This window comes from Oncorhynchus gorbuscha, linkage group LG16 (genome assembly GCF_021184085.1).
Source record: "Oncorhynchus gorbuscha isolate QuinsamMale2020 ecotype Even-year linkage group LG16, OgorEven_v1.0, whole genome shotgun sequence".
Lineage (NCBI taxonomy): Eukaryota > Metazoa > Chordata > Actinopteri > Salmoniformes > Salmonidae > Oncorhynchus > Oncorhynchus gorbuscha.
In genome coordinates, this window is record NC_060188.1 from 26171426 (window position 1) to 26186991 (window position 15566).

At 45.5% G+C, this 15566-nt stretch overlaps 1 protein-coding gene across 4 annotated transcripts in view; it reads right to left on the reverse strand.

Moving 5' to 3' along the window:
* The window catches only part of LOC124000505 (disintegrin and metalloproteinase domain-containing protein 11-like), a 29114-nt gene extending 23321 nt beyond the window's left edge, over positions 1-5793 (reverse strand). The window contains exons 1-2 of one of the 4 annotated variants that reach the window (XM_046306903.1): positions 5275-5793; positions 4667-4860 (exon numbers count right to left, since the gene is read on the reverse strand). In XM_046306903.1, the coding sequence (XP_046162859.1) occupies positions 4667-4860; positions 5275-5332 (252 nt within the window). In that variant the 5' untranslated portion in view covers positions 5333-5793. Of the gene's footprint in view, positions 1-4666; positions 4891-5274 lie in introns of all 4 variants that reach the window. The other 3 variants (XM_046306902.1, XM_046306905.1, XM_046306904.1) reach the window with 3 other exon arrangements.
* Between the last annotated feature and the right edge of the window lie 9773 nt (positions 5794-15566).

Sequence of the window (15566 nt, forward strand, 5' to 3'; positions counted from 1 at the left end):
GAACCACTTAAAAGTAAACCACTCTAATAGTGGTTCGCCCATTCGGTGAGTCACAATGATAGCTATCATTCTGTAGGAAGTATAACAAACCAAAATACATACTGTACAAATGCATTTCTGCCAGCGCAATACTGCATATGTATCAAAAGCACTTTAGCAGCTAACATAGTCGGATTGATAAAGTGTCCATTGATTTGGCTGGACTGAATCCATTCCAACAGGCAGTACTGAAGCCATCCAGGAAGTGCATTTGTATTCAGCGGGTAGAGATGGACGGGAAGAGGGTTTACAGGAAGGGAGAAAGCTTTAAATATCCATCTACATTGAGCTGGTGTGAAGCCAATGTGTCCCTACTGTCGGCTGCCAAAAAGAATGGAGCGGTAGGAAGAAGGCAAGGAGGAGCTTCACTGGCTGCCAGAGATTTATAGCAGTCAAAACACAGTGTCGCCAAAAGCACAAACAGTGCCAGCATTCAATCCCAGCCCACTGTAATTCTGTCTGCAGGATACAGGCTGCAGTGAATCATTGGACTTTCACTGAGACAAGACTCCCATTGGGAAATCATTCCCTCCAATGATTCCACACAACTCAGCTTCAGCTGGAGCAGGGCGAGGGCAGTTCTGCTTGGCTAAAGGAAGGATTCAATCCAAGGAGTTCTGTAATGTTTTTATGTGTGAAGTAATCGAGACGGTTCATTTTGGTCAAACAGTAGATCAGTAGATTCGTTTGAATCGATCAGTATTTACCAGCCCTGAATCATAACATCCCTCAGGATATTTAAGTGGCAACCAACAACACCCCTGTCTGTAACACCAAGGCATCTTGATACTGTTCTCATGCCAAAGTCAGTCCTCTGGGAACCTTGTGATAGCAGGTTCATTACTCAGTAACAACCAGCGATTGTAAATACATCTGAAATGTGCACATGCTGTAGAAACCGATGTATCTTCACTTCCTGTCCATTGACAAGCAAAGTCACTTGAGGAAACAGTAGGCTGTATGACTTGGAATCAAAGTGAACCTGTGGAATAGTTGATCAATCCACGAGTCAGAATGACAGCTACGAATATTCCATCTAAACTTATTTAGAATCCACTTTAAAAAAAAAAAAAAAAAGGACATTATGACCACAAAAAAAACACAACAGAGGCAAAACATGCAATGAAATGGAACCAACAGAACCCTCCTAATTAAGCAAAACATATCCCCCCTTTTAGCAAGTATACCACTTGTCAAAAACAACTTCAAAAACAACAACACTGGGATCTTACACGATCTCCATCCAAATACCCATGAGCCTCTTTAAATAGTCCAATCACATCACACGGTAGGTTAAACCAAGCAGTGTAACCAGAGCCAGATTTATCTCCAGACGAGGGTAATGACTCTCTCAACCAAATCAACTCAACACTCAACCCACCAGAGGGGTATATTACAAAGGAGGATCGATCAGTTAGCCAGCTATAACTTTGACAAACAACCAGAAATAGCTATTGATTTCCTGATTCATGAAGAAAGCTAGACTTACAAATGTGTTTTTGGTTGTTGAGTCAATTCCACCACACCCATTTCAAGCTTATCCTTAAAAAACATATATGTCATTTCAGAATATTTAGATGAGTTCTCTTGTGACCTCATTGATCTCTGGTGGCCCCGTTGAAAGATGTAGACCTTGCACATCATCATCTGCACATCTATCACTCCAGTGTTAATGCTACATTGTAATTATTTTTGCCTCTATGGTCTATTTATTGCCTTACCTCCCTAATCTTACTACATTTGCCCACACTGTCATAGATGTTTCTTTTGTGTTACTGACTGTACGTTTGTTTATGTGTAGCTCTGTGTTGTTGTTTTTGTCGTACGGCTTTGCTTTATCTTGGCCAGGTCGCAGTTGTAAATGAGAACTTGTTCTCAACTGGCCTACCTGGTTAAATTAAGATGAAATAAAATACAATTAAAAAATAGAACCTCACCCTCCATAACCACCTACACCTTCCTCTTCAGAGAAAGAGAGAGAGAGGGTGTATGAAAATTAAAGAAAGAGATGGGTTGAAGGGTGAGGCATAGTTTAGGTCAGAGAGAGAGAGAGAGAGAGAGAGAGAGAGAGAGAGAGAGAGAGAGAGAGAGAGAGAGCGAAATACAACCCATATCTATGCTTGTTTATTTTATCTTGTGTCCTTTACCATTTGTACATTGATAAAACACTGTATATATATAATATGACATTTGTAATGTCTGTATTGTTTTGAAACTTCTGTATGTGTGATGTTTACTGTTAATTTTTATTGTTTATTTCACTTTATATATTCACTTTATATATTATCTACCTCACTTGCTTTGGCAATGTTAACACATGTTTCCCATGCCAATAAATCCCTTGAATTGAATTGAATTGAGCGAGAGAGAGAGAGAGAGAGAGAGAGAGAGAGAGAGAGAGAGAGAGGGTGTATGAAAATTAAAGAAAGAGATGGGTTGAAGGGTGAGGTAGAGTTTAGGTCAGAGAGAGAGAGAGAGAGAGAGAGAGAGAGAGAGAGAGAGAGAGAGAGAGAGAGAGAGAGAGAGAGAGAGAGAGAGAGAGAGAGAGAGAGTAAGAGATAGAAGAAAAAAAAGAGGGTGATTTTGTACCAGTGGAGTTTTTGGCCCAAGTAGCACTTCTCACACAGGCCTTGTTGAATCATTGATGGGGACATACTTCAACACACCATTGAATAATAGAGGACTGGAAGAGAGAGGAGTTCTCCATGAGAGATCTGAATATTTCACCACACAGAGCCTTTTATCATGAGGGGATGAGGCCAAGCAGCTAAAATCACATTCACACAACAGGCTTTTGTTTCACATCTCTTTCAGATACTCTTCTCTCCAGTGGAGGGTAATTATAAATCTGTGGCATGGGGTGACATAGTGGGTGAGTACAGTAGGTCAGAAGGTTTTGGGTTCAAGTCCCAGATATTGTGCTCCCTCATAGGGTGTAATGCCCGTTGGTTACAGTTAAATATAGATACAAAACAAAAATATAAACGCAACATGGAACATTTTCAAAGGTTTTACGGAGTTACAGTTCATATATGGAAATCAGTCAATTGAAATAAATTAATTAGGCCCTAATCTATGGCTTTCACATGACTGGGAATACAGATATGCATCTGTTAGTCATGGATCAGACAACCAGTCAGTATCTGGTGTGACCACCATTTGCCTCATGCAGCGCAACACAACTCCTTTGATCAGGCTGTTGATTATGGCCTGTGGAATGTCGTCCCACTCCTCTTCAGTGGCTGTGTGAAGTTGCTGGATATTGGCGGGAACTGGAACACGCTGTCGTACACGTCGATCCAGACTCCAGAGCATCCCAAACAGGCTCAATGGGTGACATGTCTGATGAGTATGCAGGCCATGAAAGAACTGGGACATTTTCAGCTTCCAGGAATAGTGTGCAGATCCTTGCAACATGGGGCCATGCATTATAATGCTGAAGCGAATGAATGTCACGACAAAGGGCATCAGGATCTCGTCGCGGTATCTCTATGCATTCCAATTGCCATCGATAAAATGCAATTGTGTCCGTTGCCCGTACGTAGCTTATGCCCGCCCATTACATAACCCCACCACCACCGTGGTGCACTCACATCAGCAAACCACTCACCCACACGACGCCATACTGCGGTCGTGAAGAGGTGGACTTCCAACCAAATTTTCTAAAAACGACGTTGGAGGCGGCTTATGGTAGAGAAATGAACATAACATTTTCTGGCAACAGCTCTGGTGGACATTCCTGTAGTCAGCATGCCAATTGAATGCTCCCTCAAAACTTGAGACATCTGTGGCATTGTGTTGTGTGACAAAACTGCACATTTTAGAGTGGCCTGTGTAATGATCATGCTGTTTAATCAGCTTCCTGATATGCCGCACCTGTCAAGTGGATGGGTTACCCTGGCAAAAGAGAAATGCTCACTAACAGGGATGTAAACAAACTTGTGCACAACATTTGAGAGAAAGAAACTTTTTGTGCATGTGGAACATTTGTTTTATTTCAGCTCATGAAACATGGGACCAACACACATGTTGCGCTTACATTTTTGCTCAGTCTATATATATAGCAGTAACATAGTAAGCACTGTTTTGCTGGACCAGAAAGGACTTGGTGGTCATTCTCTGATGCTGGTTAAAGGGGAAACTTAGTGGGCTTAGAGGATGCAGCAAAACACCTCCCTTCTCTGTCATTCAGTGCGGGCAGAGCATGCGGCACAGAGCACTGCATTGCTCTTGACCAACTGGCAGAGGTGCCCCCGGACATACAGCAGGAGAGAGCCAGTGGGTCTTGCATCAGTCACGCCCAAACTAGGTTTCTGACTAACACTGACTTCATCCCTCAGTGCGAACACAAGCAAGCTGAAGACGCCAGGAGAGTTAGGGCAACATGGGACTGATAGACTTGTGCAGTTTGGGATAGATCTTATGACAAACTTAGAAAACAAGGCACAGGCCAAAACAGGCAAAGAAAGGGTTCACAAAAGTAACTTGAGTTGAGAGAAACCATTACAGTTTCAACAATGAACTGGGAGTTTAATACAAGAGAGGGAACGAAAACGAATAAATAACACTCAAATCAAATCCGGTTGCCACACCCACTTCTCCATTACAGACAGAGGTCTATACTTACCGAGGTGCCTCCCGTGGTATTCTTCACGCGGGTATCCAAATAGCCGTGGGACATTTCTTCCTCCGACTCCATCTGTTGCACCAGCCGCTTTGGATAGGTGACTTCCGCCGCAATGTCGCTGCTGTCTCCCCGCTCCTCTGGCGAGAACCAATCCCACAAACTCGCATCCCGCACCAAAGTCGACCTTCCGCCGCCTGTAACGCGGGAGGCCTGATAACTGCCAACTTTAAACCACACACGGGTTATCACACAGAAAAACGATAATTATTGTTTGAAAAATGATTTTTGACATAAATAGGCTGATATGTTCTACAGTGCGCGCGAGCCCTGGGTGTAAAGGGCGACAGCGCTGCGGTGAAAATGTGTTGATGCAGCAAATCTACCGCATCCGTAGAACTGAAGGGAGAGGGATTTTAAAAACACTACGTTCTTGGCACAGATGTAACTATCTCCAGCTGCGCGCTACCACCACACACACAATTGTAGACTAGTCTACAGAGGAAGAAGTGATTGCAGATGCAAAAAAAAATGGGGATAGCCTACATTGGGCAGGGGTAAACTTGGAAATGAAAAGGGTGCTTCCCCCCAAATCCCGTCATCCCTCTTACCTGACACGGCAAACCTCTCGCCCACTGCAGCAAAGACCAAGCACCACACCGCCAGCATGATGTTCACATATTCCCCCGAATTAACATCGAGTGCGTTACAGTGTAACAGGCGCAGATAAAAAGAAAACCGACGCACAAACGATTATGGCGAGAGAGAAAAAAACAACGACTGAATCTGGTTGACAGCTGACGCTCGTCCTCTCATCTCCCATTCAGCTCGTAGCATACAGTCTCACCGATATCAGGCATTTGAATTAAATAGCCAATCTATCACTAAATGAAAAAACAAATAGGCCTATGCCAGAGCCGATCAATAATGGAATTGACAAATTAGCCTAGATTATGTAGAATAGGTCAAATGGGGAGATTTGAGTGCACGTATGCATAAATCCTACAGGATTGTGCGTGAGTAAGCTCTATATATGCATGAGTGTATGCGAATCTGCGATATGGGGAAGTGGTAGATATACAATAAAAATGATGAGGACACGTGGGACCATAGTACCCTCCCCTCATTCTATCTCCAAGCGTCCTCCCGTTGCCATGCAGTTCTATATCTCCACAAAAGCAGATTCTACAACCTGGGTACCAAGGTGCCAATTGAGGTAAACATGGTAGGGTTTTGTGTGTTCATTCATTTTCTATGGGGACTTATGAATGGCAAAAGTCAACAGGAGTAATTCATGAAGATCCTGAATAGATAGGTCCATGGAAAGAGGAGGTGAGAAAAATGTCCTTCAGAGAAAACAATACATATCGGTCAGTATTGTGGTGCAGCTGAACTCACTAACAGAATGTATTGTAATGAACAAAATGGAGATCCACACAGCAATTGAAAAGTGGTATCCAATAGCATGACATGGTGCACCCATTGTGCCCAGAGGTGTGTATGGTAAATACAGATGTCATTCTCCTTCTCTATCTCCAGCTGTCCACTACAGTAAGGAGACACAGAAGCTGCAGGAACACATCGAAAAATGGGACAGTGAAGAGTGTAGAGCGATGACAAGCTATTGTTGGAGGAAGTGGGCTTGACTAGCTGTGTGTGTGTGTGTGTGTGTGTGTGTGTGTGTGTGTGTGTGTGTGTGTGTGTGTGTGTGTGTGTGTGTGTGTGTGTGTGTGTGTGTGTGTGTGTGTGTGTGTGTGTGTGTGTGTGTGTGTGTGTGTGTGTGTGTGTGTTGGAGCTGATAAGAAGTGTCCTGAGGTGACTCCATGTAAGCTGGATGTCTTAGATGATTATACAGATAGCTGAATGTGCAGAACGAGGGCTATTGTTGTGCACAAAATAATAATCATGCCTCAAGGTGCCATTTCTTTAAAGGATCATTTTGCATTTTTACAACCAAGGCAACATTTTTTAAATGTAAATGCCATGTTATAGAAGGGTCCAGACTAAAGGTCTTCACGGGTCCGACTGAACCCGAATAACAGAGACCCGACCCGGGAACCGAGTAGGTTTGGGTCAAAAATTCTAACTTTTCCCTCGGGTCTGGGTCGGGTCCTGTTTGATGGTCATTGGGTCTGATAGACCCGAGTGGACCCAAATGGACCCGACCACAGCTCTGTATAGCCTATAGCATATTTATTTTACGCTAATATGGTGAACTTTTTGGACCTGAGAAGATCACTTTTTTGGTCAATTTCACTTGTTTTTGAGACACTTATGTAACGGATGTGAAACGGCTAGCTTAGTTAGCGGTGTGCGCTAAATAGCGTTTCAATCGGGTACGTCACTTGCTCTGAGACCTTGAAGTAGTAGTTCCCCTTGCTCTGCAAGGGCCGCGGCTTTTGTGGAGCGATGGGTAACGATGCTTCGAGGGTGACTGTTGTCGATGTGTGCAGAAGGTCCCTGGTTCGCGCCCGGGTATGGGCGAGGGGACGGTGTTATGCAGGTGAATGAGGACCCAAAAGCGACTTGGCGAAAACAGAGTCTTTATTCCAGTAAAGGAAATATGCAATACTCCTAGACAAATCGGAGCGGTAAACAAAGCATAAAAAACAATTCCACTCGTAATGACGAGGACAGACTGGAGACTCGACCATAAACTGTAGGTTGCCTCGGGAAGGCACTGACCGTAGCAGACTCAGACACCTGCTCACCACGCAGCATCTGAGGGAAACACGACACGACAGGGCGAGACAAAGACACAGCACGGTGAACAATATACAAGGATCCGACAGGACAGAAACGGAAAACAAGGGGAGAAATAGGGACTCTAATCAGGGGAAAAGATAGGGAACAGGTGTGGAAAGACTAAATGATTGATTAGGGGAATAGGAACAGCTGGGAGCAGGAACGGAACGATAGAGAGAAGAGAGAGAGGGAGGGAGAGAGAAAAAAGGGAACGAACCTAAAAGACCAGCAGGGGGAAAACGAACAGAAGGGAAAGCAAAATGACAAGACAATATAAGACAAAACATGACATTACCCCCACTCACCGAGCGCCTCCTGGCGCACTCGAGGAGGAATCCTGGCGGCAACGGAGGAAATCATCAATCAGCGAACGGTCCAGCACGTCCCGAGACAGAACCCAACTCCCTCCTCAGGACCGTAACCCTCCCAATCCACTAAGTATTGGTGACCCCGTCCCCGAGAACGCATGTCCATGATCCTACGTACCTTGTAAATAGGTGCGCTCTCGACAAGGACGGGAGGGGGGAGGGAAGACGAACGGGGTGCGAAGAAAGGGCTTGACACAGGAGACATGGAAGACAGGATGGACGCGACGAAGATGTCGCGGAAGAAGCAGTCGCACAGCGACAGGATTGACGACCTGGGAGACACGGAACGGACCAATGAACCGCGGAGTCAACTTACGAGAAGCTGTCTAAAGAGGAAGGTTGCGAGTGGAAAGCCACACTCTCTGGCCGCAACAATACCTAGGTCTCTTAATCCTACGTTTATTGGCGGCTCACAGTCTGTGCCCTGTAACGGCAAAGTGCAGACCTCACCCTCCTCCAGGTGCGCTCACAACGTTGGACAAACGCTGAGCGGAGGGAACGCTGGACTCGGCAAGCTGGGATGAGAACAGAGGAGGCTGGTAACCCAGACTACTCTGAAACGGAGATAACCCGGTAGCAGACGAAGGAAGCGAGTTGTGAGCGTATTCTGCCCAGGGAGCTGTTCTGCCCAAGACGCAGGGTTTCTGAAAGAAAGGCTGCGTAGTATGCGACCAATCGTCTGATTGGCCCTCTCTGCTTGACCGTTAGACTGGGGATGAAACCCGGAAGAGAGACTGACGGACGCACCAATCAAACGACAGAACTCCCTCCAAAACTGTGACGTGAATTGCGGACCTCTGTCTGAAACGGCGTCTAACGGGAGGCCATGAATTCTGAACACATTCTCGATGATGATTTGTGCCGTCTCCTTAGCGGAAGGAAGTTTAGCGAGGGGAATGAAATGTGCCGCCTTAGAGAACCTATCGACAACCGTAAGAATCACAGTCTTCCCCGCAGACAAAGGCAGACCGGTAATGAAGTCTAGGGCGATGTGAGACCATGGTCGAGAAGGAATGGGAAGCGGTCTGAGACGACCGGCAGGAGGAGAGTTACCTGACTTAGTCTGCGCGCAGTCCAAACAAGCAGCCACGAAATGGCGCGTGTCACGCTCCTGAGTAGGCCACCAAAAGCGCTGGCGAATAGAAGCAAGAGTACCTCGAACGCCGGGATGACCAGCTAACTTGGCAGAGTGAGCCCACTGAAGAACAGCCAGACGAGTAGAAACAGGAACGAAAAGAAGGTTACTAGGACAAGCGCGCGGCGACGCAGTGTGCGTGAGTGCTTGCTTAACCTGTCTTTCAATTCCCCAGACTGTCAACCCGACAACACGCCCATAAGGAAGAATCCCTCGGGATCAGTAGAAGCCACAGAAGAACTAAAAAAAGACGGGATAAGGCATCAGGCTTGGTGTTCTTACTACCCGGACGGTAAGAAATCACAAACTCGAAACGAGCGAAAAACAACGCCCAACGAGCTTGACGAGCATTAAGTCGTTTGGCAGAACGGATGTACTCAAGGTTCTTATGGTCTGTCCAAACGACAAAGGAACGGTCGCCCTCCAACCACTGTCGCCATTCGCCTAGGGCTAAGCGGATGGCGAGCAGTTCGCGGTTACCCACATCATAGTTGCGTTCAGATGGCGACAGGCGATGAGAAAAATAAGCGCAAGGATGAACCTTATCGTCAGACTGGAAGCGCTGGGATAGAATGGCTCCCACGCCTACCTCTGAAGCGCCAACCTCGACAATGAATTGTCTAGTGACGTCAGGAGTAACGAGGATAGGAGCGGACGTAAAACGTTCTTTTAGAAGATCAAAAGCTCCCTGGGCGGAACCGGACCACTTAAAACACGTCTTGACAGAAGTAAGAGCTGTGAGAGGGGCAGCAACTTGACCGAAATTACGAATGAAACGCCGATAGAAATTAGCGAAACCTAGAAAGCGCTGCAACTCGACACGTGACCTTGGAACGGGCCACTCACTGACAGCTTGGACCTTAGCGGAATCCATCTGAATGCCTTCAGCGGAAATAACAGAACCGAGAAAAGTAACGGAGGAGACATGAAAAGAGCACTTCTCAGCCTTCACGTAGAGACAATTCTCTAAAAGGCGCTGGAGTACACGTCGAACGTGCTGAACATGAATCTCGAGTGACGGTGAAAAAATCAGGATATCGTCAAGGTAGACAAAAACAAAGATGTTCAGCATGTCTCTCAGAACATCATTAACTAATGCCTGAAAAACAGCTGGCGCATTGGCGAGACCAAACGGCAGAACCCGGTACTCAAAATGCCCTAACGGAGTGTTAAACGCCGTTTTCCACTCGTCCCCCTCTCTGATGCGCACGAGATGGTAAGCGTTACGAAGGTCCAACTTAGTAAAGCACCTGGCTCCCTGCAGAATCTCGAAGGCTGATGACATAAGGGGAAGCGGATAACGATTCTTAACCGTTATGTCATTCAGCCCTCGATAATCCACGCAGGGGCGCAGAGTACCGTCCTTCTTCTTAACAAAAAAAACCCCCACCCCGGCCGGAGAGGAAGAAGGCACTACGGTACCGGCGTCAAGAGACACAGACAAATAATCCTCGAGAGCCTTACGTTCGGGAGCCGACAGAGAGTATAGTCTACCCCGAGGAGGAGTGGTCCCCGGAAGGAGATCAATACTACAATCATACGACCGGTGAGGAGGAAGGGAGTTGGCTCGGGACCGACTGAAGACCGTGCGCAGATCATGATATTCCTCCGGCACTCCTGTCAAATCGCCAGGTTCCTCCTGAGAAGTGGGGACAGAAGAAACGGGAGGGATGGCAGACATTAAACACTTCACATGACAAGAAACGTTCCAGGATAGGATAGAATTACTAGACCAATTAATAGAAGGATTATGACATACTAGCCAGGGATGACCCAAAACAACAGGTGTAAAAGGTGAACGAAAAATCAAAAAAGAAATAGTCTCACTGTGGTTACCAGATACTGTGAGGGTTAAAGGTAGTGTCTCATATCTGATACTGGGAAGATGACTACCATCTAAGGCGAACATGGGCGTAGGCTTGTCTAACTGTCTGAAAGGAATGTCATGTTTCCGAGCCCATGCTTCGTCCATAAAACAACCCTCAGCCCCAGAGTCTATCAAGGCACTGCATGTAGCACCCGAACCGGTCCAGCGTAGATGGACCGACATAGTAGTACAGGATCTAGATGGAGAGACCTGAGTAGTAGCGCTCACCAGTAGCCCTCCGCTTACTGATGAGCTCTGGCTTTTACTGGACATGAATTGACAAAATGTCCAGCAAGTCCGCAATAGAGGCACAGGCGGTTGGTGATCCTCCGTTCCCTCTCCTTAGTCGAGATGCGAATACCTCCCAGCTGCATGGGCTCAGTCTCTGAGCCAGAGGAGGGAGATGGTTGCGATGCGGAGCAGGGAAACACCGTTAACGCGAGCTCTCTTCCACGAGCTTGGTGACGAAGATCTACCCGTCGTTCTATGCGGATGGCGAGAGCAATCAAAGAGTCCACACTGGAAGGAACCTCCGGGAGAGAATCTCATCTTTAACCACTGCGTGGAGTCCCTCCAGAAAACGAGCGAGCAGCGCCGGCTCGTTCCAGTCACTAGAGGCAGCAAGAGTGCGAAACTCTATAGAGTAATCCGTTATGGATCGATCACCTTGGCATAGGGAAGCCAGGGCCCTAGAAGCCTCCCTACCAAAAACTGAACGGTCAAAAACCCGAATCATCTCCTCTTTAAAGTTCTGGTAATTGTTAGAACAATCAGCCCTTGCCTCCCAGATAGCTGTGCCCCACTCTCGAGCCCGGCCAGTAAGGAGTAATATGACGTAAGCAACCCGAGCTCTCTCTCTAGAGTATGTGTTGGGTTGGAGAGAGAACACAATATCACACTGGGTGAGAAAGGAGCGGCACTCCGTGGGCTGCCCGGAGTAACAAGGTGGGTTATTAACCCTAGGTTCCGGAGGCTCGGCAGACCAGGAAGTAACAGGTGGCACGAGACGAAGACTCTGGAACTGTCCAGAGAGGTCGGAAACCTGAGCGGCCAGGTTCTCCACGGCATGACGAGCAGCAGACAATTCCTGCTCGTGTCTGCCGAGCATGGCTCCTTGGATCTCGACGGCAGTGTTACGAGCGTCTGTAGTCGCTGGGTCCATTCTTTGGTCGGATCCTTCTGTTATGCAGGTGAATGAGGACCCAAAAGCGACTTGGCGAAAACAGAGTCTTTATTCCAGTAAAGGAAATATGCAATACTCCTAGACAAATCGGAGCGGTAAACAAAGCATAAAAAACAATTCCACTCGTAATGACGAGGACAGACTGGAGACTCGACCATAAACTGTAGGTTGCCTCGGGAAGGCACTGACCGTAGCAGACTCAGACACCTGCTCACCACGCAGCATCTGAGGGAAACACGACACGACAGGGCGAGACAAAGACACAGCACGGTGAACAATATACAAGGATCCGACAGGACAGAAACGGAAAACAAGGGGAGAAATAGGGACTCTAATCAGGGGAAAAGATAGGGAACAGGTGTGGAAAGACTAAATGATTGATTAGGGGAATAGGAACAGCTGGGAGCAGGAACGGAACGATAGAGAGAAGAGAGAGAGGGAGGGAGAGAGAAAAAAGGGAACGAACCTAAAAAGACCAGCAGGGGGAAAACGAACAGAAGGGAAAGCAAAATGACAAGACAATATAAGACAAAACATGACAGACGGTTTAAAATTATACTGTTACATTGATGCTGTTGACCCGGATTACTGGTTGCTGCGGAAAAAGGAGGAAGGTCAAAAGGGGGGTGAGTGTAACGGCCAGCTTAGTTAGCGGTGTGAGCTAAATAGTGTTTCAATCGGTTACGTCACTTGCTCTGAGACCTTGAAGTAGTAGTTCCCCTTGCTCTGCAAGGGCAGTGGATTTTGTGGAGCGATGGGTAACGATGCTTTGTGGGTGACTGTTGTTGATGTGTGCAGAGGGTCCCTGGTTCGCGCCCGGGTATGGGCGAGGGGGACGGACGTAAAGTTATTCTGTTACACTTACCCCAACCAGCAATTCACTTCTTCATCCTCATTGTGCAGTACGGGGCCTCTGAAAAAAACATGAACAAAAGCTCCAAAAACTACCAAATATGTCATTTTATAAATGGAATCACTCTCAGTATAGTGATGTTGGTCCCTCAGGTTTGTGGGATAAAAATGAGAACTCTATAGTGAATATCTTCTCGCTACTGTGATTATCATGTCTTTGATTGTGAATATCTTCTCCTCAGCCACCCAGGCCATCCTTCTACTTCAGAGGCGCCCATATACCTGGAGTGCACTAAGGCCATGACAGAGATGCACTTGCCAATTTTGCGTCCTGCCTAATGCTGCATTCATATTCATAACCAAGTAGGAAGTTGGTAATTTCCAGTTGTGAAGTCGTAAATACGAGTTGGATGCATTCATGTGCTTTGAACTCCTTGAGAAATGTTGATTAGCTAATGGAAAACAAGCTGCGGCAAACATATACTAAAATTACAGATATCATGCTCACAAATTACAGTGTTAAAAAATCATAATTAATAGATTGCTTTTTATATCATATTTTGTTGCATTTAATTCATAGGGTAATTTTTGCCCCTTAATAAACTTGTACCATTTGAATGTAGACATAAATATAATAATATTTAATTTTACACATTTAAGTAAACGCTTTATTAAAATATGCAAATGAGGCGAAATCTCATTAAATATATGCATATTTTCATATTGTGCAAATCAATTTTTCTGGACACTGGGTGTAGTCAGGCTAAATATGTTTTATTTAATTTTGTTGAGACACTCCAGGACCGGACTTGTCCAGAACAGATTGTGGATAAATCGTTTTTTCAACTTTCTATCTGTAAAATGCATTTTTGGCGTATTTTTCAGAAGAAAATGTTATTTACAATAAACAATTTACAACATATCAACAATTCCCTCTGGTCAAGTCTGAAGAAAATAGCTAAGAATAGCCATAAAAATTGTATGAATGCAGACGCTTCTGAAGCTGAGGAAAATGAGTTGGCGCATGAGAAGAGTTTGCCTTTCGGAAAAGGCAGTTTAAGATCAGTACACTGAATTTAGACGAGCAAACGCTAAACGCCTATTTAGACCGAATCACCATCTCTTCAAAGTTACTAAATATAGTCCAGTTTGTAACACTCTCTATGAAATAGGATGTTCAATTATGTGTAATTGAATGTTGTGAGATTTGAAATTATTGAGGTATATCCATTTTAAAGTGGTTAAAATTCATTAAAATTTGGAGGAAGCAAAATAATATTACTGGATCAAAATATCAACAACTCTCAAAATGGATAAGTAGATGAAAAAACGTGGGTTACGTCAGCATGTGGGAGAAGTCGGAGCTCAGGGATGATAGACACGTTTCCCACTAGTAATTACCAGTAGAAGAGGCGTTCAAGATGATTTTCCCCAGTCGTATGTGGTAACTACCGTCTATGAATGAAGGTTATGAACGCAGCATAAGAACAGCCCCTAGCTGTGGGATATTTAAGCAAAAACGCCAGAGGAGGTGTGGTATATGGCCAATATAGAACGGCTAAGGGCTGTTCCTTGCACGACGCAACACGGAGTGCCTTAGCCGTATACCACAAACCTTGATGTGTCTTATTTTTTTAACAGTAGCTCATTTAACCAAGAAATACCATTCAACTGACAACCCGAAATCAGCCTCCAGGCGCCCAGCCTGCCACAAGGAGTCGCTAGAGCGCGATGAGCAAGGTAAAAATGTGTAACCTTAATTTAACTACAGTAGGCAAGCCAGTTAAGAACAAACTCTTATTTACAATGACAGCCTACTCCGGCCAAACATACACATGACACTGGATGGGTGGTGTGATGGTTCTAGCTTGTATGGCTCCCTGGGCAAACCCCCCCTTCAGCCCCCACCATAAAACACCATTCTGCACTAACTGTAATTTGAATACACCCCAAAAGACATATATCACAAAATATACAAAATATCATCATAATATAGATGTATTTAAAGTTAGCCTACAGCATTGGAAATTCCCCTTACTGAGCTCAGGACCTCGTCAATACAATCACAGAAAATCTTCATGATTCACCATGGTGGTGTGCAGACTGGTTTTATTCTTAACGATTTCGCACAAACCAGAAAAAAAATGCGACAATATGTCTGTGAAACTATATATTAACAGTATTATGAATGAATTGTGGTTTATTTGGTAGCATTTCGTAGTGTGACTGATTTGACCAATTGCATTAGTACTGTACAACGTTAGATGCTTCGAGGGTGATTTGATAGATTTCCACGCTTCCCATACCTTCGGCTTCCAGTGGGGAGACCTGAGGTCAACCCCCCCCCATATTTTCTCTCAAATCTGATTGTAAGATATGCTACCCTCTGCTGTAAGAATACAGTAGTTGCATCGCAATGTGTTGAATAGATGCTGAACAGTGGGGATCTGTTGATTTCTAAAATATATATATATTGTTTGAGCTAACATGGGCTGCGTTCTGTATGTGTTTACGGTCTGGAATGTTCAATTGAACGGAAACAGTGCCGTACTGAACGACCGGTTGAAAAACGGGTAGGGGTTGGTTTATGGGTTGGGAACGCTGTCAGTATGGCCACTGGCCTTTAAAGGCGTCACTCGTTGCTTCAAGCCACACCCACCAAACGTACCTCAAAGTCTGCTCAAGAACATTTTGGGGAATCGTGTCGTTCAGTACAAACCGTCCCGCAGCGTATCAAACGTTCATGCGAACTG